Genomic DNA, 25,685 nt, shown 5'->3' on the forward strand with positions numbered 1-25,685 from the left:
TGAATGTGCTTAGACCCAGAAGCATTTAATAGTTTTTGCTATCTCTACAAATTGTGAGGTAATTTTGATATAGTTACATTATTATAAATATGATGCCAATTCAGAATATTTTCCAGAGCTGGAAAATGAAATGATAACTCAACTAAATGAAAATAATAGTATCAAGGAACTAAGTCATTGTCCTCTTATTTGCTATCCTCACACCAGCATCTGTAAAAAAATTACAGCAAGTCCTAGAAAACTCTCCAATAATTAATACAATCAAACATGCTACGTCAAAGATTAAATTAAGAAATATCTTATCAAAAGAATTCCTAGTATCAAAAGGATTGCATCAGGGATGCTTTCTGTCTTGATGTTTGATCTAATCTAATGTTTAAAATGTGTGGATAATATTCTTCTCTGAAATGGACGTACAATTAAATAAGGAGAATGCTCTTTCTTTTTATGGTGCCTATCCGTTATGGATCTTGGACACTAACATAGCTATTTTGACTATATTGACTGCCTTAAAAAGTCTGGTAGTGGTCAAGTTAAACCATTTTATGCAACTATAATTAGAATATTATTATTCTTCCTCCTGGACCTCTGTTTCCGTACACCTTACCTTAAAGTATAGTCCGAAATAGGTAGTATCATTAGCGCTATATTCGTAATGTTCTCTTTATATTATATATATATATATATATATATATATATATATATATATATATATATATATATATATATATATATATTTTAAATAATAATGGGAGCAGTGTATATCCCTGTGGCACCCTGTGTGTAGTTTTTTATTGTATTGGCGGTCTCTGTGATATAGATCAAGTAATTTTAATATTTCAATCAGTTCGTCATGTTTTATTCTATGGAACGCTTTTTAATAATCAACAAAACACACGTATATATCAAAATTAATATCTATACATCGTTGAAAGAGAACTTCTATTGCAAAAAATGCCTCTGGAGTACCTAATGCAAACCTGAACCCGAATTATGTGTTTGACATGTGTTATTCACACTATTTATATTAGGTATATTCATTTATGCATAATTTTTAAAAACGTTTTCAGGAGATAGCTCAAAAGGCTTATTAATGGTAGTATTCATATTTTTTCGCGTTGGGTTTTTTAGATATTGTTAGGAAAGTGGATCTAAGCCGCTGTTGGGGCATTTTTCCACTTTGGTATATATTGTTGAAGATAAAGGTAAAGACTTTTTACTGCGTCTTTGTCCATAATTTTCAAGAATTCTACGTAGTTCTGCAGGTTTTCTCTCCTTAATACTGTTTACACAAGCTTCTACTTCCACTTCGAGAATAGGTGGTTCGGTATCGTCATTTTTATTCTGTGTGATATTGACTCCTATTTTCTTTAAATGTTGTTGTATATAGTTAAGTAGACTCCGTATTCCGAACTATTACTTAAAGAGGTCTGCTACTTCTTTGATCATTTTGTGAAGGTTTTTTTCACTGTTCTTCCAGAATTCTGTTTTAAGCTGCTCTTATAGCTTTTCTTAATTCTGTCTAGACACTGATATGTGGCGTAGTCTTTTGCTTTAGATTCTTTTCTTCTGTCATCATTTGTAATATACTGTTAGTTATCCATGTTTCTTTCTTTTCTGTTATTTTCGGTCACAGGTATTTGTTTATTTTTTCTCTCCCAACGTCTTCTAACTGGTTTATTTCGATTTTAACATCATTAACTGCTTCTCACGTAAATATGTTATTCTTCAGTTCCAATTTCTTGCTTGATGTCATTCTGGGTTCTGACTTGGTTTGGCTTCAGACGGTGATATGTTTTTCTTCAGATTGTTTGGTGTCATTATTTCCTAGTTGTTTGAGATCCTATCTTATAGGACTTGGTAGGTGGATCTTTTAAATTTTAGGCGTAAATTACCGACTAATGGGTCGGTATTAATGGGTCCGAATTACCAGGTAGATTTTTACCAATGTTATTGAATTTTTGAATCTTTTGTTTATTAAAATATAGTCAATCTGATTTCTTAGGGAATTTTCTGGCGTGTCATTGGGTGATCTCCTCTTTCATTTCTCTCTCCTAAACCTCATGAACCTACTACATTACCAAAACGACCCTTGCCGATTTTGGCATTAAAGTCACCCATACTAATTCTCTTTACACCCTTCTTTTTGCTAATGATAAGGTGGTTATAGTACAGGATAAAGAAGGATATAGAATATATGGGTTGAAGGTTATTTAAATAATATTAAGAATGCAACTTAGCTGCAAACGGAACAAAATCCAATAGGCTTTGGTAACTCAACAGGAATCCTGACCATAGATGAAAACAACATAATTAGTGCTTGTACACTAGAGTCACAACAACTATAATAGAAGAATCTGAAACAGATATGGTTACAACTATACAAAGCTTCTGAAACACATGAAGAAGCAATCAGTAACCAAGAAGATGTACCATAAATCTTTCCGGAAGAAGTAGAATCACAAAAACAAAAATGAAAAGCAGTGAAACAACTGGAATAGAACTGTCTAAGATTGAGATGCAGACCAGACTACTGGAACACAGCAAAGATAATTCTCATTTATAAGAAAGGTAGCAAAGTGGATATCAAAAATCGCTGACCTATAAGTCTACTACCAATGATATACAAGATATTCACAAAGATTATCAACAACAGAGTAACAAATGTATTAGATGCTGTACAGCCAAGAGTGCAAGCTGGCTACAGAAGTGGATTCAGTACCCTGTATTATATTCATACGCTTCGAGAACTAATAAGTAGAGCTAAAGAATATGAAATACCGCTAGCAATAACCTTCATGGATTTCAAGAAGGCTTTCGATTCTATATATCCCAAGGCAGTAATAGAAGCTTTGACCAACCAAGGCATTGAGAAACAGTACATAGAGACTAGCAAATATATACAGACAAGCAAAAGCTAAGGTAAACATTTATGACAACACTCCAGAATTTCCCACTGCCAGAGGCGTCCAACAAGGAGACGCAATATCACCAAAGCTCTTCACTGCAATTCTAGAAAATATATTCAGCAAAATGAACTGGAACAAAGGCCTCTGTATTGATGGAGAATACCTCAGCCATAAATGCAGCTAGCAATAATGTTGCTAAAAATGAACTTGATAAAAACAAAAACCATGTACAACTATATAAACCATGTATAAAATTAACAATTAACTTAAGACAGTAGACGAATATATATACCTGCGACAATTAATACACATCTTAATCTGGCTCCTTATTCCCAGAAATCAACAAAAGAATGAAACTGGCTTGGGTATATTTTGGTAGAAATGCAGTTATTTTCAAATCAAACATGCCACTCCACCTGAAGAAAAAAGCATTCGATCAGTGTATATTACTAATCATGGCATATGCCTGCGAAAGTTTGACACTTAAGAAAGAGATAATATCGAAATTCAAAGTCACTAAGTCGCACATATTGGAAAGTAGAATGTAGGGCAAAAGATCAGTTGGAAGACGCCAGAACTCGTGGCTAAAAGACCTGAGGAGATCGTTTGACCGCTCATCCACAGAAATCTTTCGTGCAGCAGTTTCCAAAACTACAATGGCCATTTGGATCGTCAACCTTCGAAAGGAGACGGTGCAATAAGAAGAAGAAGAAGAAAGTCACTCAAAGGTTAATGGAGTAATGAAAGCTAGGAATAACAAAGAGGGATCGAGAAAGGATAGAATGAAACAGATAGAAAACAGGTCACTGATGTAATCCAAAGATTTAAATCTTTAAACTAGCAGTAGGCGGGACATTTAGCGAGAAGAACTGACAATAGATGGTGTACTAGAATTACACTATGGTATCCAAGAGGTGTCAAGAGACCAAGAAGACCTCCAAATTTAAGATGGGACTATGACATAAGGAAACAAGCCGGCACAACATGGCACAGAAAAGCTAATATTAGACAATCGTCAGCAGAAATGAAGGACGCCTATGTAAGGAAAGGGAGGCGGCACTATAATCGGTAGAATACGTTGCTCACAGGGTGGAAAAAGGGAAATCCCCCCAAGAAAGTCCAAAATTAAAGAAAACCTATTATTTATGTCTTTTATATAGTTTAAGTTTATCCTTTTTATGTCTTTTGGTTGGTATTTTTTTGGAAGTCCCCCTTCCCCTCCAAGGCAAATTTCTAGATCGCCACTGGTAGCAGCCAATTATAAGCCAATTTATAAACTGATTGATCATCATGATGATGAAGAATTTTTCTGGAAGCCTATTTGTTTTTATGAGTGCTATATTTCAAATTTATTTATTAATCTGTTTGTCATTGTCATTATTTTAGTTAAACGTTTACACATTTGGATTAGGAGACTTATAGGTCTGCAATTTTTTGACTTACATTTTTTTTATTAGCACCATAATCACATCGTTCCAATCCTCTGGTATTTCCTCTTCTGCAAGATATTTATGAATTACATTGTTATATTTAGTTTTTTAACAATATTATTATAGAAAGAAAGTTACTGTGTAATATACAATAACATATGTACTTATACGAGTGGGTCTTACTTGCAAGGCCCGACAATATTATGTTTCGCATCAAAAATAACTAGTAAATGAATAGTTCTTGGTTTAGGGGAGAAGGGGGCACATTTAAACGTGGGGTGGATTTGAACAATTTAAATTTCCCTCTTATAAGCACCGCAATATTGGTAATTTTTCGGTAGTTTTTGGTATTTAAACGCATCTGTGTGTAATTTTGGTTGTAAGGACGTACAAACAAAATATTCGGAACTGGGTGGTGTTACTGCTATCCTGCAGTTCGAAGGCGTTTTCCAAGGTACGTGTTCCATATTTAACCTCGTAATTCTAACCCTAAATTTTTAACTTACCTAGATTTAAAATCTGTAGTTGCGGGGCACATTTGAACAACAGGAATGGGCCACCTTTGAACAAAGTTCAACTGTAAGTTACATTAGGAAGAATTAAAATTAATGTTAAACGTGGATTTTTAGGAACTGAGATGGTACGTACATACAAAAAAAAACGTGCAGAAGTGCCTCCAACTGAAGATGATATTTAAAATGCCATATAAGCAGTGGAGGGTGGCATGAAACTTCGCACGGCTGCTGCAACGTATGGAATTAAACATACGAGACTATTTTATAGAATAAAAAGGAAACAGGAACGAGAAAGGGCAGAATAAAATGGTGTAGTTTATAATGATCTATCGAATTATTCAAGTTTGTATTCTACTGGTCAAATTTTTAACAGAACTGAAGAAGACCTATTATTTAGTTATATATTAAAATTTTAATAAATTACGGTTTAACATACACCCAAATCAGAATTTTGACTTGATTATGCAAAAAGACTGAACAAACCTATATGCACCAGTAAATGGGATTCCAATAAAATTGCGGGTATAGACTGGCTGCAGTGTTTTAAAAACAGGCACCAAAATTTGGCATTGAGGAAACCCGAAAACCCAGCCTTAGCCGAACCAGTTTTACAAAAGAAAATGTTGGGACATTTTTTGACAATTATGAACGTACTCTTTCAATTCACGATTTCACACCTGACAGGAACTTAGACGAAACTGGTATCAGCACTGTCCTGCAAGCTCCAAACATTGTAACTCAAAATGGAATCAAACAAGTTGGGCAGATAGTTTCAGCAGAGAGAGGCACCCTGATCACTATGTGTGAGATAATTAATGCATTGGTAAATGCTGTGCCTCCGGTGTACATATTTCCACGAGCCCATTTTCATGATACAATGTTGAATGGAGCTCCCTTGGGAAGCCTGGGTTTGGCTAATTCGCCAAGTTCTGGATGGATGACCAAAAACTGTTTCTCGAGGTTCTTAATCACATTAAACGTTATACACAGTGTTCTTCTGATTCCCCAATTTTAATATTGATGGATATTCACGAAACTCATTGTTCTCTTGAAGTCATAATGTTTGCATGTGAAAATGGTATAGTGTTAGTTACTTTTCCACCCCACACCTCACATCGCCGTCAACTGCTAGATGTAGCGGTTTATTCGTCGTTTAAATCCAAACTTGCTGTTGGTATGAACGAATGGATGATAATGCATCCTGCTTGAGCAATTACCATACATGACTTAGCAGCTATTACAAACACTGCATACACTTCTTCATTTATCATAAAGAATATAGTTGAAGGTTTTAGAAAAACGGGCACTTGGTCCCTAAACGGTTTTATATTTTGTGATGACGATTTTGACTGTGCTTTTGTTACTGAGAGGCCACCACCAAGGAATAATGTAAACAACTCAACAGAAGCTGTTCTATCTACATCAACCCCAGTAGCACATGAAATTGAAATTGTTCCACCTACATCAATCCCAATTGTACAGCCTAAAATTGTACGACCTTTCCCAAAGGCTGCCCCCAGAAAAAATATTAGAGAACGAAAAAAGGTTAAATCTAGAGTTTTAATAGAAACACCAGAAGAAAAAAACAAAATTGAAGAAGAAACTCTAGCAAGAGAACAAAATCGACAGAAGTTGCAAGCAAATAAGACGAAAAGAAACATTTGGAAGACTAACTACTAAGAAGAATGCCGAGTTACCACAGAGTGAAACTTCAGAATTGGATGAAGACATCATTTATGCCAGTTCAGATGAACCGGAGGACTTCACAGCAATTGCCAAATATGAACAGAATGACTATATTTTCTGCTTTTTCTAAAGCTGTGTAATTATTATGTGGGACAGATCACTGAAATATTTGCTGTGGATTCAGAGTTTGCGGTTAAATTTTTGAAAAGAATTAAGGGTAAAGGGATAAGTTCAACTTTTCACTATCCAGAAACGGAGGATATTTCGATAGTCCTCATTGAAGATGTAGTTATAAAATTAAATCCTATATCTAAACAATTCAAATTATAGCAGTTGCAGAACTCAATCATTTATTTCTTTTTCAAATTTGATGGATAATTAGTACAATGTAAATTAAAAATTAAGAGTGCTTTTATTGCGCCCTTTCAATAATAAACTGTATTTTTTGGTTTGATTTCAAAGTATTTATAGGTCATTCAAATGCGCCCCTTCTTAGTTCAAAGCTAACCTCTCTTAGGGGAACTTTTGAACATTTTTCTTATGATATGTAAAGTTAACTTTTGTATATTCAGATAATTTCTTGGTAAGTTTGATAGACAATATTATATTATTAGATGTGCTAATGTTGTTTGCGATACCTACAATAAATAATTTTAGGCAAAATAAGTCGTAATACATTTAAAAAGAAAAAACGTTGGAAAGTGGCCCCTCCTCCCTAGAAATTTGTAATAAAGATCTATCTTTAAATAATAAAACTTTGATTTTCTAAACTGGTTATTTACTATAAAATAATTTTTGCAGTTTTTTTTTAAACTCAGATTTATGACCATTGAAACGCCACATATTACTGAATCCGATAAATGATTATGCATACCGCTATTGTTTTGCAAAGTATTTTGCAATATACTTATTATCAACACCACTAGCATATTTACCAATAAGATAAAGTTATCGAGAAAATTACATCTTTTCAAAAACAATATTCTTCTTTGCGCAATAAAAATCCGCTCAAAGAGCGGACTAAAATTTTGGGTTGCCTATCTACTAACTCCAAAGCCGGCTTTGTTCCGCGTTCAATTTGTGCCGTAGCCAGCGATTTCAGTTCTTCACTGTTTCTCGAAGTGAGTGTTGTGCCGTTCACTGTGATTCTATACGAACGTTGTCGTTCGGGTACAGTTGCGTCAAAACTACACGAAGTTCATCTTATTGATAACATGGACTATTGTAAACAAATGTGTCTAGTGTGTGTCGGCAATTAAAACTATTATTTAGCATATGTGGATATTATTATGGTGTTATTGGCTAAACACGGTTAGTATAATCATACTTCATCTAAGTTAGTTTCTAATTACTGCTGTTTTGTTAAGGTTATACCAAGTTATACTATAACAACAAAATATAAATATTAAGGACGTAAGTCTACGAAGTAGTACAGTTACGCGTTTATGTAGTAAATTGCTCCTACTCTTAATTTATTGCATTAAATCCGAACAGTTCATCATGAATACTAAAGTAAATGGATCGACAAAATCTTATGATTCTGATTAGAATACGATAGTTCATGGACAAATCAGGAACGGACTTAAAAATTCAAATATGTTTACATATACATTTTACACACTACAGTTACTTCGTTTCTTTGAGAGGAACATTTGTTAGATAATATTGTTGATACAAAACTTTCAGACATCCAAATAAACTGTTTTTAGGCAGAGGAAACAATTTATGTTAAGTTAAATAACAGATAATAGGACATTCAATTCTGCTATTGACGTAAAAAGGACCATAGCCAAACAGTGGTTTTCGATTTTTTCGGATTTCTTGCTGGGATTCTCCAATTTTGGATTTATTTTTGTCACATCCTTTACAACATTCCCGTTCAATATCCTTGTCTCTATTTATTTTGGTTTTACCTTTTTAATTGCACCCCTGTATGTAGCACTATCATTTGGTTCTATTTGCAAAAGTATATCATGCCTAACACAGATAATTAATTGTGTACTGCGATTTTTTGCTTTTGCTTATCAATAAGTTAACTTTTTGAGCACTTCAACCCAGTCCAGCTCTGCACCCTCTACCTGTCTGTGCAGTTTTCCTTCATTGTTCCTTCTTTTTTTTTACACATTTTGTCAAACCATTCCTTTCTCTCAATTGTTTCCCGCGCATACTATATAATTTTCGGTCACATTAGATGATTATTTAATAGTGCCTTTTGCGTGGGCGACATCTTGATCCTTTTTGGAGCATCTTACCAATCTGATTATGAAAAAAGTATCATTGGAATATAGTTATCCTAACTTGGAATAACACGGGCTTTCGCGTGTGTATAATGTCTAATTGTCCATACTGCATATTGTTCTGAAGATACTTTCTTGTGGCTACTTATAGTAATTACTGTTTTAATGGAAATAAGCCACACTTAAAGTTTAAAATAAGTTAATTGTTGGTTCTATTTCCACTTTTTAAGTTCTATTCCAGTTTAATTTATTAATGATTCTATTTTGAGAACGATTTCCGAAGTGGAAATTGAAACGTCATTAAACTTATTTTAAACTTTAATTGTGGCTTATTCCCATTAAAACAGTAATTTCCATACTGTATTCAAATGATTTATTAATTTTTGTAGTATTTCCTATTAAATCTTTCCATTTATGTCCGTTATAACTTACTAATAATTAGTAATACAGTCAACTACCACATGTAATTAAATTTCTGTCTCCCTCGAAAATAAACAGTGTAAATAAACTGTCAATTACTCCTTAATATTTAGCAGCCAATTGTCGAGTTGATTTAATCAATGTCGCGACAACACATTCATCTTCTCTTTTTGTAATTTTTGTTGAACCCCAAGTCTGAATAAATAGTGTACAACTGTTAAGTCGGAAAATAGGATTAATTGGTGGTATATTTCTTGTATTTTTGTTCAGACAGCATAATCCATCATTTCGTTAAGTCTCCGTAACGGGTAGTCAAATCAATTCACTCACTGAATATATTTTTCTGTTCGTTTGAGTATTAGAAAGGTTTGAATTGTATACTTTGTAAATAATTTAGTGAAGCCGTATGCATGAACATTTCAAAGGTTGTAGAGTTATATTGTATCTTCAATTTAAATATACTATTAGAAATAATATTACAATAAAATTACATACTTACTTGCACAACAAAACAATAAAATATAGCTACCTCTCCTTTAACAGATACAATTGCTTGTTCTTTTGGCACTAGTTCTCCAGAAATATGGCACATAAGTGTAAATTACGGCCTCGTTAGATCAGTGAGGAGGATTTTTGCCTGTTATGCTGAATTATGTGGATTTGATTCGCATTATACAGAAAAAACCAAAATGTATTGCCAAGGCCGACACACGGAAGGAAATGGCAAGCCACCATGTAGTAATTTCTTCTACACTTGTTTGGAATCGACGTTAAACTCATCGTACCGTATACAATGTGTTAACGCTGCTCGGTATTTTTTAATTTCTATTTTTTTTATAATTATTTAGTTAAACGTACCTATATGAACTGTTGTTTCTGTTTATCTATTTGTCTTACAGTATATGTAATTGCGTATATGCTTTCCTCATGTTCCATTCTATTCATGCTTTGTTGATTCATTCTGAGCATTGAAATACCCCAATTAATGGGAAAAACCCCGTAGTTGGCTTGATCTGATGACTGAGGATGATCTGTTCAGATCGAAAACGTTATGCTAGTACTTAAATTTTGACGACACTTTTTATAAAGTTTTAACTATGTTTTTTATACCACAATACAAGTGTGAAGTGTTTTAACTTCTGTGTTTTTTACATATATATGCCTCCATAAATATTCCAGTCGTAAAGACGAAAATGCCACTGAACCTCTAAAAACCATACGAACAAGCTGAATTTTGCCGAGAATATTAATTTTAGGGCCCCAAAAAAGATGCAAAAACGTTTACCACTTTATACCCCGGGCTCCCCCCTAAAACCCCGCTCACAGGGGCTGAAAACGCAAAAAATCGATTTACCAAGGATCTGTAAACCGTAAAAAAAATGTTCTAAATAAAAAATGTTGGTGAGAACCATTCTCTTAGAGACAACGCTTGAAGCGACCGTCGATTTGGCATGTCAGTTACGCGCGTGAAATCAATGTTCATTTAAATTTATATCAGCTCGACGGTAAAAATTTGATATCTTTTGATTCAAGTGTTCAAATTGATTCAAATTTTAGTTTTGAGTTTTGGCAATAAATGTGAGTCATTTGAAATATGCTTAAAAAACGCTGTATTTAAACTTTCACACAAAAAACGATCTAAAACATTTAAAACTTTTTTTTCAATTACACTTGTACGTTTTTCAAAAGAACAAAACTTCTGCAATAAACTACACCCAAAACAGTCTTCTTAAATGCATTTCCCGTGACGTGTGATTATTTGTAATGTAAAACATTAAATTCTGCGTTTTTTATTCATATTTCAAATGCCTCATATTTGTTACCACAACTCAAAATTTAAATTTCATGTCATAGATTTTAAAGATTGATCTCTAAAAATGGAAATTTTACTAAAACTGGTCAATGAAAGTGATCAATTTTATTGATCTCACGAAAATCGTAAAAAATGGCAAAAATCGCGCCACGTTAATTTATTTAACACCTTTATAAAAAGTAAGTTTTTTCTCGGCAAAATACAAAAACTGCATATGAAAGCTGCACTCTTTCCTTTAAAAACCGTCCTTTTATTTAATTTTTACCGTCCTGTTGATACAAAATTTATTGAACATTGATTTCGCGCGCGTAACTGACATGCAAAATCGACGGTCGCTTCAAGCGTTGTTATTAAGAGAACGGTTCATGCTACACAAAAAATGCTTATAAACATTACTGTTTAAAATTATCTCAGCTACATTTTTTATTTGAAACATTTTTTTCTATGGTGTACAGATTCTTGGTAAATCGATTTTTTTACGTTTTTATCTCCCTGCAAGGGGGTTTTAGGGGGAAGCCCACGGGTAAAAGTGGTAAACTTTTTTGCGGTCCCAAAATTAATATTCTATTAATTCAGCTTGTTCGTATGATTTTTAGGGACAGTTTCTGACGACTGGACTAAAAGTAGTGTTACCAAAACTAGATGTAAGAAATCTTATTTAAAAAAATTATTTTGAACCTCTCAAATATAAGTTCTTATTGATTTTATTTCTTTGGCAAGTTTTAATCGACTTCATTGCTGAAAAACTTCTTTCAGCGGATGCACTTGTAGCCGAAATAGTTAAAAATAAGTTTACCAATTTAAAAGCTTCCAGAAATGCATTATAAAGCTTTACTTAAATATTGATACAAATTTTGTACATTTTTTTGAATATAATCTGGATCATTATAACGAACTGTCAAATCTGTTTTTAACTTTACTGTGTCAATTTTTTTCCATATAACTTTACAAGTTGATAAAAGGCGTTATCTGGGAATTTGTTTGCATAAATTTTAAAATTGTCAAAATCATATGGTGCAGATGCTTTAAATAAGAAAACCTATTTTTAAGTTCAATAATCATAGTGTAAAAATTTCAAAAAAGATCAAAAAAAAGTCGTCGATAAGATGTCTCTTAATATATACCAACGTTATATACCAACGTTAATATTGGTATGTAATTCGTTGCCTCTTATTGGGTTTGGGGACATCATCATTTACAAAATCTTGTTTTGGCCATAGACCCGCCATGACTTTCAAAATTATTCCGCTCTAATTGAAAAAATTCGAGAAATTCATTAACCTTTCTCGTGAAGAATCTAATGTCATACCTTTTTTTTGTAAAATATTAAACAAAACTTCTGATTTTTGTAGAAAAACCTCAAATAAACTTAAAAGAAATTAAAATCAAATTCTTACAATGTAATGTAAAAACCTTTCGAACAAATTCGTGTCTCTCCATCACTGTTGCTGTGTCAGTATGCATTTCTTTAAATAGTTCGAGAAACTCTGGACGAATACAAGAAACAGCCTCAACGAGTCTACCAGCATAAGTCTACCTTGTTGCTGCTACTTTGGGTAAACGTTTTTGTACTAATTTATTCAAAGCCGCAGCTCTTTTGGGCGATTAAAAAAATGCAACAAGCACTGATAACGGTTAAAAACAATTTTACACTCTAATATGTCCCACTAATTGCTGTAAAAGCAAATTGGGTCTATGCGCATAACAATGAACAAAAATTGCATCTTAATACTTATCTTTAACCAGTTTTTGTAGGCCGTTGTATTTCCCACTCACTACAGCCGCACCATTGCAAGTCTGTGCAATTAGGTTATTTCCACATTGAAACTCATTTAATACACTTAACAAAATTTACGATGACGGTCCCGCTAACCCCGTCCCGTCTTCACTAACATTAACAAATTTCAAAAATCTTTTCGGGACAAAACAGTCGGGGCAAACTTTGAACTAGTTTGAAATATCAATGCTTTCATCTAATATAACTCCCGAAAAAAGATGTTTGCAAAATTTTTGATCTGTTTTGGCAATTAATGTTAACAATTCTCTGTAATTGCTGTCGCCCTCAAAATGACCCCGAAATGCTAATTCCTGTTTGGCCAAAAACATACGGCATATGTTGTGCTAACGATATATCTATTTATTTTAACAATTTCATTATGTTTAGCAATATTTGCTTTTAAAAGCTTGGTTAAGAGAACTTTCGATTCTTGTTTTGCCAAACTGAATCAAATTGGCTACACATCTTACATGTAACGGAGAAACTTTATGTCTCCTTTTTAAAACTCTAAAACTATTTAAATCGTGGACTCCGTCGCTGTTCCACCCATTCTTTTCTGTAGAAAATAGAAGACATGGTCAACTATATAGTCTATTTTTCTTGTAACCACATAACCAAGAATTTTCACTGTACCATTTACGTGCGTCTATTTGGCTATTATATATATTTCTATCCTATATTTGGAATTGACTATCGGTATATAAATATAATTAAACACATATACCAAAACGCAACAGCCAGTGTTAGAGTGGGTGATCGTCAAGGGCATAAACATAAACGGAGAAAAGCTTAGCCATCCAAGGTTTGCAGATGATATTGTACTAATAGCTGATAGGATAGATGAGGCCCAAGAACTTTTAAATCAGCTCTACCTTTCCTCGCTAGAAGGGGATTGAAAATAAATATATCTAAAACGCAGATAATGACAAATCTTGTAGTCAGCGAAGATATATGCGTAGGAACAAGATCCATAGAACAGGTAATGGCCTATAAATACCTAGGTCATGAGATTCGCATAGGAAAAGATAACCAAACCGTTGAGCTTCTCCGTCGTATAAGACTGACTTGGGTAGCCTTCGGCAAGCTGAACCATATTTTCAAATCGTCTGATATACCAATATGCCTTAAAAGAAAAACGTTTAATTAGTGTGTTTTGCCAGTGTTAACTTACGGTGCGGAAACGTTGACCATGACAAGGAGAACAGTTCAAGAGATCCGTGTGTGTCAAAGGGCGATGGAGCGTGCTATGTTGGGCGTTTCACTACGAGACAAGATCCCAAATCGCCAGCTACGACAAAGAACAGGAGTGGCTGATGCAGTAGAGAGAGTAGCAACACTGAAATAGAACTGGGCAGGTCACGTGGCTCGAATGACAGATAATAGATGGACAAAGCAGATACTGGAATGGAGACCAAGAGATGATGCCTACCGAAGCAGAGGTCGTCCACCAACACGTTGGACTGACGATCTAAAACGTTGTCATAGGAATTGGATGCAAGAGGCACAAGATCGAAATAGATGGAAAATTATGAGGGAGATCTATGTCCAGCAGTGGATAAGCGAAGATTGAATGATGATGATTTGGCTATTTACTGAATTACTATTACTGAACACATTTTTCTATTGGTAAAAAATATAAATGGAATAATTTCACAGTAGTCATAAAATATTTATTTGCAAGATTTTTAACTGTTACCACTGGTAATAATGGTTACATGAACGCTTCCTCAGTGCAATAATTAAAAGGAACAACAAAGAAGATAAAAATATATATGGCTTAGATAGTTATTAAAGGTAAGGTAATATTTTCACTGATATGTGTCGCAATGATTTGATTTGTTTGAAAACAATTCTTAAGTCAATATCGACAAAGTCGTAAGAACATTGCATCAAACCATTTAAAATTTGTCATTTTTTCTTACAAGAATACAACACTTTACTGCGCAAGCTCAACCGTTTTAAAATTAAAAACGGCAAGAAAACGACAGACGAGATTTTGTTGTGTTCTTACTTTCTTTCTGCTCTTCGTTTATTTACTTGAAGATTTCTTTCATTGACTAACAAGATATTTCCTTTCATTTTGCTTTTCTCTTATTTGCTATTTCTGCCTTTTCTGGCGTTGTGTTTGTTTCTAGACTGTGGGGTTTATACTCTAAATTTTACATAAAACATTTAAGTATTACTTTTAATGAGTAAAAATGTATCTATTACTTTTAATAGTTTTTGAGGCTAGATGATGATTTCTAATGCAGTGCTTGCAATGTCCAATTACTGGTATTAAAGATGGTATCATAGTACTCGTTTATATATATTTAACTGTGTACATTTCTCTAATATGGACATTTAGATTAAATCAATAGTAGTCTTCTAATTATAAGTATCTCACGTGTAACGAACTACTTTAATGATTTTAATAACAGGACAAAAATAATTTAAGACCTTTTCAAAATTACACCGTGGCTATTACTAACGGTTTCTAATTTATTATTAGAAATTCGATTTTCTCCTCATTACTGGTTTTAGATATTTCCTCGCAAATGGAAATTTTAGATTGGTATAGAGGCGTGATCTTTATCTAGTTTATTTGCAAATAATTAGTTTATTAGGAAGTTATTAGTCATGCCTCCACCCAACTCTTCCGTTAAAATCTTTTTAAAATCTGTTTAGTTTTGTGAAAGGAGTTTACTATTCTGAGGAAATTCGGCGCCGGCAATTTCGGTGCCAATCGATTCGGCGACTACGTAACAATTGAACAGAGTATTTAACTTTCTAAAGACCAGGTACTTTTGGCTTTTTGTACTAGATTTGTAGTAGGACGGTTCTAGAAATATCCTGACAAGACACACTCCAAAATATGTTCTGTTTTTTCGCAAAATTTAAGTTTCATCTTTCAATTATTGTAGTTTTACTTTCGAGTTTGTTTAGAACGGTTTCAAGCCTGTTATTATATCACCTTGGTTTTAATACCCAACTTAATTTAGCTACAGACTCTAATGGCGCTACTGGAAAAGGACCTATATCCACAGTCTTATAGTAAGACTAAGAATGTATTTGAAATAATGAAATGTGGAATTCTACATTCTAATTCTGCATTGGGTGACGGATTATGTGTTACAGCTAGCATGGGGTATCTTTCAACTGATATAAACATATGTTTTAACAGTAATAAATGTTGTCTGAAAACAAAATTGGTTTAATTTCTTATGTTTGTATTTTGAAAACAATTTCCGAAGTGGAAATTGAAACGTAATAAACTTATTTAAACGTTAATTGTGGCTTATTCCCATTAAAATAGTAATAATTGCTTTAAAATCCCACAAGAAAATAGCTTCAGTTGTCTGAAAAATACGGACAGACCTTAAATATTAGTTATACAGAATTAAACTTAAAATATAAGTTATAATGTCAGAAACAAATGAATAACAAAAAATCAGAATTGCAAAATTACTCTTGAATTGTTCCTATCTCAAAATTGGCAGTAGTTTTTATAGACAAATAATGTGGGTACCTACATAATCTGTTCAGGTAAACAATGTTATCGTTAAGAAGCGCCAAGTTTCTTAGAAAGCATTAAAATTTTTAATTGACATACAGTTTCGAATTATTTCAGTTAAGATTTACATTTTTGTCTATTTATACGTTTAAACGTAAAGTGCAAAATTGACAGTTTTGTACTAATAACAACAAAATGCAATATTAAGTGAATTCATGCAGTAAAATGGCAAAATATCTAATTTGACTCCCCTGAAATTAAAGGGTTATTTATCAGTGCATTTGAAGACTAGTGTTAAATCTACATGACGCTCTTATACACGAACATCCCACGAGTATCGACTGTTCGTGTTCAACGATGACCGGATATAGAGAAGCAACCATTTCTAGAATTTTTAAACAGCAAAAGCAAGGGAGTGTTACAGAAGCACCGAAAACGTCACCAGGAAAAAAATCCCATCTCCATCGTTTGTAATGTGAAAGTTCAGTGTTTCTTAGGCGTATTTCAAATGCCTCATACTTGTTGCCAAAACTCAAAATCGAAATTGCATGTTCTAGATTTTAAAAATTAGGCTCTGGCAATGGAAATTCCACAGCGACATGAAAGTGATAAATTTTATTGATCTCTTCAGAATCGTAAAAAATCGCTCAATGTTTATTTAAAATCTTTAGAGAAACTGACTTCATTTGCGGCAAAGTGCAAAAAATGCATACGCAATTTGCATTCTTCACCTTTAAAACGCATTTTGATTTTTGTCGATAGAACACTCTGATCAAAAGATATCGAACTTTTACCGTAGATCGGGTTAATACAAATTTTATTTAAAAAATTGTATATGGATGGCAAACTTTTTTGCATATTTTTTGGGGTTCCAAAATTGACATCCTCAGCCGAAATTCAGTTTGTTTATCTCATTTTTAGAGATCAATCTCTGACGACTGGAACAGTAAATAAACGATATTGTAAAAAAACAATTCACAGAAAAGTGCAATCATTTTATTTTCAAAATAAGATACCTACTTTCATATATACTTTGGTACAAAATATATTTTCATATGAAGCTACATTTTGTCTTCATGACAAAGTTAACAGACAACATTGTCGGTATTAACTGGAAAAATATTCACTGGATGAAACAACACCATACTAAGTATCCCCAAAAAGTAAATGTTTAATCAGGAATTGTTATAGATAGAATTTTAGGCCCCTATTCCTTCGATGATAATTTAACAAAACGGAGTTCTACCGCATTGTGCAATACAAGTGGGCCAATAATTAAATTATTTAATTCCTAATCGGTGAATCGGGCGAAGGTGACCGATAAAATGCCCAGCAAGATTACCTGATCTAACGCCCTTAGACTTTTTTCTGTAGGGCTATATTAAACCGGATAATTTAGAAGAACTGAAGGAATGAATCAGAGTAGAATGCCTTGCAGTACAACCATATACAACTTGAAATGTGAAGTGAGTTCCAAAATACGCTAGGCTCTTGTCAGGTGGTAGTTGGAGGACATTTTGAGCATCTAAAATAATTGTATTTGTTCATATCAATCACATATAAATACACGTAGCATATAATGTGTTATGAAAATGTGGCAATTGATTTATTAGCCATTCAGGCGTCGGTATAGAACACGTTTTCGGAATTATAGATACAAAATTTGGATTAATTCATAAAGAAACCTTATTCTCAAAGTGCTCCTAACCAATTTACATGTCTTCTTGCGGAACTTAAACAAACTCTAACCTAGTCTACGGTCAAGGCGGAACATCGCTCTGGAACACGTGCTGCTAAATTATTCCCTCGAGATGTTAACGAACTATTCCAATAGGAATTCTAATGCCATAAGCGCCCTATATTGAGATTTTAATCTTTTGTAAATATTGAAATATCAATATGGGAATAAAAAAGATGGCAATAATGTCTATATGACCCTATTATAAATGTTTATACAGTGTGTCCTTAAAATATGGAATAAATTCGATATTTCCTAAATGAAAAGCCTTTTTAAAAAAATCTAAAACACGTCGATTGCACGATTCCAAAAAAGTATAATACTGGGGGTCTAACGGATATAATTTGAAAGATATGCGCTTAAAAAATTAATTTTTATTGATTTATAATATTAATAAATAATAATAAATAACTTGAAAGTAATCCAGTAATTAATACATGACTTAATGTTAAATGTTCGAATTGTAGCCCTTGTTGTATTTGACAGTAACCCAAACGTTGTGAAATTCTTGTAGAACCTTGTTTATGCTTTCTTGAGAAAATTTGTTTATTTCTTTACGAATTCTTGTTTTTAAGTCTCCAATATTTGCAGGTTTCGTTTTATAAACAACATTCTTTAAATGACCCCACATAAAATAATCCAAAAGATTGAGGTCTGGCGACCTCGCTGGCCATTCAATATGTCCACGTCTTCCAATCCACCTGTTCGGAAAAATTTCGTTTAGGTACCTTCGAACATCTAAAGCATAATGCGGAGGCGCACCATCCTGTTGAAACCATAAACTTTTATCAAAACCTCCAAGATTAATTGTACTGGCGAATAAATTAACTAAAGTAGGTACGAGATACCCACTTAAAAACTGAAGGTATGCTGGCTCGTTTAAATTACCTTCGAAATAGTAGGGTCCAATGATTTTATTTCTTACAATGCCAGCCTATACGTTTACCTTTTGCGGGTATTGTGTATGATGTTTCCGCATCCAGTTTGAGTTTTCTTTTGCACAGTATCTACAATTCTGACGGTTTACCTCGCCATTTAATTTGAATGTAGCCTCATCAGAAAAAATAATATTTTAAACCAAGAGAGGGTTTCGGTGGCTGTTATCCATCATTCTTTCGCAAAATTGTATTTTTTTACCTGGATCATCCTAGTTTAATTCCTGTACAACTGTGCATTTTACTTACTTTACTTACTTTTATGTACTTTGTGTACCGTTGTTTTGCAAACATCGAGATCACTAATCACTAATCTTACGAACAGAAGTGTGCGCATCTTCTTCAAAAGCAACTAGACATCTAATGTGGTAACATAATTTACAGAGGGACGACCTGGTTTGCGTGCATTTTCAACCATACCAGTTTCTCGAAATTTTTTTTCAATCTTACTTACTGTTGACTGCATGATGGGTATTTCTGGATATTTATCATTAAATAAATTACACACTTCCATCTGAGTTCGCGATTTGTCTCCATACCCAATCATCATGAGTATTTCAATTCTTTGCTTTACACTCAAATTCATTTCTACTTAAAATTAATTCTAAGCAATAATACAGAACATTCACGAATTAATACAATTATTGTACTACTTAATTTTTATTGAACGTTACTAAAAATAATTACAGTTTACCAAAAACTAGAAGTAGGCTACTTTTTTGCAATTAATAATAAATAATTTATTTTCTAAACGCATATCTTTCAAATTATATCCATTAGACCCAAGTATTATACTTTTTTAAAATCAGCTCATTTTTATCGATCTAAAAATATCCTAAAATACAGGGTGTTACATTTAAAAAAAGGCTTTTCGTTTAGGAAATATCGAATTTGCACCGTATACATATATATATATATATATATATATATATATATATATATATATATATATATATATATATATATATATATATATATATATATATATATGTATCATCTGTATGATCTGTAATCTATTTTTACCAAATTCTCACGATGATATCTTTGATTTGGGTTAAATAAATATGAACGATAAGGCTCTCGTCGGAGAATTTTACTTATTAAAGCTTCATAATGACAGCTGTATACAATATTTCGATCTTTGTATGGTATTGCTACTGTGGAAAAATGCTCTCACACACTATACCGGCATCTGAGTTTGAATTTATAAATATTTCCGATTGGAAATTTGCAATTCATTCAGTGGCGACTGTGTTATAGTCTAGATGTCGAGATTGTTGCAATTGGCAGCTCATTACAAAAATATAAATCGTTAACCAGTAGATAAGGGTGGTCGTCAAGTTTGTAAACTATTGTAAAGTATAGTCGTACGGAATGAAGTTGTACATCGTTTAGTTAAATATACTTCAAACACCTCAATAACATAACAAATTACTCTTAACACTAATGTATTCAATTCAATGTAAATATCATCCAAATGTCTTGGCAAGATCACTGTAATAAACTCCCTTCCAAGCTTCGTGATATCAATCCCACCGTTAAAGAGTTTCCTTGCATGACAGGAAAAAACAAAATCTTAATTCGCCGACTTAGAATCGGCCATACAAGACTAACTCGTTTAATGACTTCCCATGATCCACCTACATGTACACAATATGGTAATATTCTATCTGTTAAACATATTATCGTAGATTGTCCCTATTTCAACAACAACAGAAAAAAAGAATCTTCTTAGTCGAAACCTACAAAATATTCTCAGCTCGCCAGATCAATTCCAAAACCTTATTAATTTTCTCTATGAAACCAGGCTTTACCAGGAAATTTAGAAGAAGAAACTTAGTTTAGAATTTGATAATTAATAATTGCACCAATATTTAATGTATTTCTTTATCAAATAACTGTATATTCTTGTACTGTAATCTAATAAAATTGTACCTGTGTGTAACCTACGCTGTCGAGAGACGTAAAGCTAAATAAATAAAAAAAATTGTAAACCTCATATTTTTTTATTTGAAACTTTTTGTCTGGGCTCATTTTACTAATTACTTAATTATAAATTATAAATAATAATCCATTTTTGGTTTAAAACCTATTATAATAAGGAAAAAATACTTTATCTGATTTCTGACTTTGTCCCTCTATAGATAATTACCTGGATTTTAAGGAATATCATTAAGAAAATGAAAAAGACAGAAAAGATTTTATTTCACGTTCAAAGCGTCTATGTATCTATTGATACGTATTTCGCTTTAATAAAGCTCATCAGAATAGTTATTCATAGCCGTTCTTAACGTGAAAAATAAAATTCTCTGTCTTATTAGAAGTAACAATAACATGACTTCGTTATGGACGCAATAGCGACATCTGATAGAAAAATCGGTAAGATAGTTTCGAAACAAATTCAGATTTCTGCTTTAATCTGGAGCCTTCTAAAAATTTCAAGACATGACCAGACGATGATAAAGATGTTAAAGAAGACATGGGGAATCTAAAATTTGCATTCCACGACATGTCTATTCATCTAGGCAGAAATCCTAACGAATTTGTTTCTCGTACTCATACAGAGTAGATCCGAAGAAAATGAAAAAGACAGAAAAGATTTTATTTCACGTTCAAAGCGTCTATGTATCTATTGATACGTATTTCGCTTTAATAAAGCTCATCAGAATAGTTATTCATAGCCGTTCTTAACGTGAAAAATAAAATTCTCTGTCTTATTAGAAGTAACAATAACATGACTTCGTTATGGACGCAATAGCGACATCTGATAGAAAAATCGGTAAGATAGTTTCGAAACAAATTCAGATTTCTGCTTTAATCTGGAGCCTTCTAAAAATTTCAAGACATGACCAGACGATGATAAAGATGTTAAAGAAGACATGGGGAATCTAAAATTTGCATTCCACGACATGTCTATTCATCTAGGCAGAAATCCTAACGAATTTGTTTCTCGTACTCATACAGAGTAGATCCGAAGAAAATGAAAAAGACAGAAAAGATTTTATTTCACGTTCAAAGCGTCTATGTATCTATTGATACGTATTTCGCTTTAATAAAGCTCATCAGAATAGTTATTCATAGCCGTTCTTAACGTGAAAAATAAAATTCTCTGTCTTATTAGAAGTAACAATAACATGACTTCGTTATGGACGCAATAGCGACATCTGATAGAAAAATCGGTAAGATAGTTTCGAAACAAATTCAGATTTCTGCTTTAATCTGGAGCCTTCTAAAAATTTCAAGACATGACCAGACGATGATAAAGATGTTAAAGAAGACATGGGGAATCTAAAATTTGCATTCCACGACATGTCTATTCATCTAGGCAGAAATCCTAACGAATTTGTTTCTCGTACTCATACAGAGTAGATCCGAAGAAAATGAAAAAGACAGAAAAGATTTTATTTCACGTTCAAAGCGTCTATGTATCTATTGATACGTATTTCGCTTTAATAAAGCTCATCAGAATAGTTATTCATAGCCGTTCTTAACGTGAAAAATAAAATTCTCTGTCTTATTAGAAGTAACAATAACATGACTTCGTTATGGACGCAATAGCGACATCTGATAGAAAAATCGGTAAGATAGTTTCGAAACAAATTCAGATTTCTGCTTTAATCTGGAGCCTTCTAAAAATTTCAAGACATGACCAGACGATGATAAAGATGTTAAAGAAGACATGGGGAATCTAAAATTTGCATTCCACGACATGTCTATTCATCTAGGCAGAAATCCTAACGAATTTGTTTCTCGTACTCATACAGAGTAGATCCGAAGAAAATGAAAAAGACAGAAAAGATTTTATTTCACGTTCAAAGCGTCTATGTATCTATTGATACGTATTTCGCTTTAATAAAGCTCATCAGAATAGTTATTCATAGCCGTTCTTAACGTGAAAAATAAAATTCTCTGTCTTATTAGAAGTAACAATAACATGACTTCGTTATGGACGCAATAGCGACATCTGATAGAAAAATCGGTAAGATAGTTTCGAAACAAATTCAGATTTCTGCTTTAATCTGGAGCCTTCTAAAAATTTCAAGACATGACCAGACGATGATAAAGATGTTAAAGAAGACATGGGGAATCTAAAATTTGCATTCCACGACATGTCTATTCATCTAGGCAGAAATCCTAACGAATTTGTTTCTCGTACTCATACAGAGTAGATCCGAAGAAAATGAAAAAGACAGAAAAGATTTTATTTCACGTTCAAAGCGTCTATGTATCTATTGATACGTATTTCGCTTTAATAAAGCTCATCAGAATAGTTATTCATAGCCGTTCTTAACGTGAAAAATAAAATTCTCTGTCTTATTAGAAGTAACAATAACATGACTTCGTTATGGACGCAATAGCGACATCTGATAGAAAAATCGGTAAGATAGTTTCGAAACAAATTCAGATTTCTGCTTTAATCTGGAGCCTTCTAAAAATTTCAAGACATGACCAGACGATGATAAAGATGTTAAAGAAGATTTTAACATCTTTAACAACTTTAACATCTTTATCATCGTCTGGTCATGTCTTGAAATTTTTAGAAGGCTCCAGATTAAAGCAGAAATCTGAATTTGTTTCGAAACTATCTTACCGATTTTTCTATCAGATGTCGCTATTGCGTCCATAACGAAGTCATGTTATTGTTACTTCTAATAAGACAGAGAATTTTATTTTTCACGTTAAGAACGGCTATGAATAACTATTCTGATGAGCTTTATTAAAGCGAAATACGTATCAATAGATACATAGACGCTTTGAACGTGAAATAAAATCTTTTCTGTCTTTTTCATTTTCTTCGGATCTACTCTGTATGAGTACGAGAAACAAATTCGTTAGGATTTCTGCCTAGATGAATAGACATGTCGTGGAATGCAAATTTTAGATTCCCCATGTCTTCTTTAACATCTTTATCATCGTCTGGTCATGTCTTGAAATTTTTAGAAGGCTCCAGATTAAAGCAGAAATCTGAATTTGTTTCGAAACTATCTTACCGATTTTTCTATCAGATGTCGCTATTGCGTCCATAACGAAGTCATGTTATTGTTACTTCTAATAAGACAGAGAATTTTATTTTTCACGTTAAGAACGGCTATGAATAACTATTCTGATGAGCTTTATTAAAGCGAAATACGTATCAATAGATACATAGACGCTTTGAACGTGAAATAAAATCTTTTCTGTCTTTTTCATTTTCTTCGGATCTACTCTGTATGAGTACGAGAAACAAATTCGTTAGGATTTCTGCCTAGATGAATAGACATGTCGTGGAATGCAAATTTTAGATTCCCCATGTCTTCTTTAACATCTTTATCATCGTCTGGTCATGTCTTGAAATTTTTAGAAGGCTCCAGATTAAAGCAGAAATCTGAATTTGTTTCGAAACTATCTTACCGATTTTTCTATCAGATGTCGCTATTGCGTCCATAACGAAGTCATGTTATTGTTACTTCTAATAAGACAGAGAATTTTATTTTTCACGTTAAGAACGGCTATGAATAACTATTCTGATGAGCTTTATTAAAGCGAAATACGTATCAATAGATACATAGACGCTTTGAACGTGAAATAAAATCTTTTCTGTCTTTTTCATTTTCTTCGGATCTACTCTGTCTGAGTAAGACTACACTATAATATACAGCCTAGGTTTGGCGTGATTGGTTGGTGGGTGGGTCCCAATTTAAAAATTGGCGGGTTTCATGTTTTTTAAAATGACAATTGAGGTATTGTGACACAGTATATCGCTAAAAAATTTATTAGCAGAGTAGCAATCTACTGTGGTATTGGTACAAAGCGGATGATATTCACATTTTAGGATTAAGCTGGCTATTATAGTTTTATTAGAAATGTAATTATTTTTTCTTTTGAGATTATGTAGGTAAAATTAATTTCTGACTTGTGTTTTTTTATTTTGATATGCTAGTGATGCTTTTTTATTAGATATATAGATATTGTTTTAATTTTTTTTGATTAGGTAATTTTTTTATTAAGATTTAGAGGTTCTTCTTATTATTTTTATTTCTAGAACATTCATTAACATTATTATTCTCGTTAGCTTTCTCTATGTGGGATCGGCTTCTCTAATTATTTTCCTGTAAACTTTTCTGTTCTCTTCCAGGGACTAAGTACCTCTCCGCTTTTTCTCTGAGATTATGGTTTTTCAAAAACATGCAATTTCTGTTCATCCCCTTTTTTACTGCCCTACATTCAGTACCATACATCATAGCTGGTCTAAAAGCAGTCCTATACAATTACCTTTTAGTTTTCTTCGTACCTTTTTTATCACACATCATTCAATTTGCCTCTTTCCTTTATCTTTAATTGAAGTATGATAAATAAAACGGTAATACCGATCCTAAAAGCCGAAAATTATCATCTTTTTTGAGTTCTTGTCTATTCAAGCCAACTACTCTATCTGGAATTGAAATATCATATTTAAAAGAATATTCTAAATATTTTGTTTGTATCCAACTTAATTTTAATCATTTTTCATTAAGGACTTGTCTCCGCTACTCTATACCAAGCAGGTTCAGTTGTTATCTAATCCAGCACAAATGAGAATAAATATGGGCGAAACCCGGATGAAGCCCTATTTTCACACAAAATTGGCCAGTTTCACCTACAATTGTATAGTTCTAACACTATAATAGTTATTCTAACTATATATAGTAGTTCTAACACTATTATAGTTGTTACTTGCTCATACTCCACTCACACATTCAGCTGGCACTCCTT

The 25,685-nt window shown here is 32.8% G+C and overlaps 1 protein-coding gene across 3 annotated transcripts in view; it reads left to right on the plus strand.

Moving 5' to 3' along the window:
• Positions 1 to 25,685, plus strand: part of ckn (CRK like proto-oncogene, adaptor protein) — a 474,381-nt gene that overhangs the window by 95,754 nt on the left and 352,942 nt on the right. For 2 of the 3 annotated variants that reach the window (XM_072523025.1, XM_072523030.1), the window contains exon 1: positions 7,644 to 7,851. The exons of the other annotated variant lie outside the window; for it this stretch is intronic. In XM_072523025.1, coding sequence (XP_072379126.1) covers positions 7,830 to 7,851 — 22 coding nt within the window. In that variant the 5' untranslated portion in view covers positions 7,644 to 7,829. Of the gene's footprint in view, positions 1 to 7,643; positions 7,852 to 25,685 lie in introns of those variants that run through there. 3 annotated transcript variants of the gene reach the window in all.

This window comes from Diabrotica undecimpunctata, chromosome 2 (assembly GCF_040954645.1).
Source record: "Diabrotica undecimpunctata isolate CICGRU chromosome 2, icDiaUnde3, whole genome shotgun sequence".
In the NCBI taxonomy this organism is placed as follows: domain Eukaryota; kingdom Metazoa; phylum Arthropoda; class Insecta; order Coleoptera; family Chrysomelidae; genus Diabrotica; species Diabrotica undecimpunctata.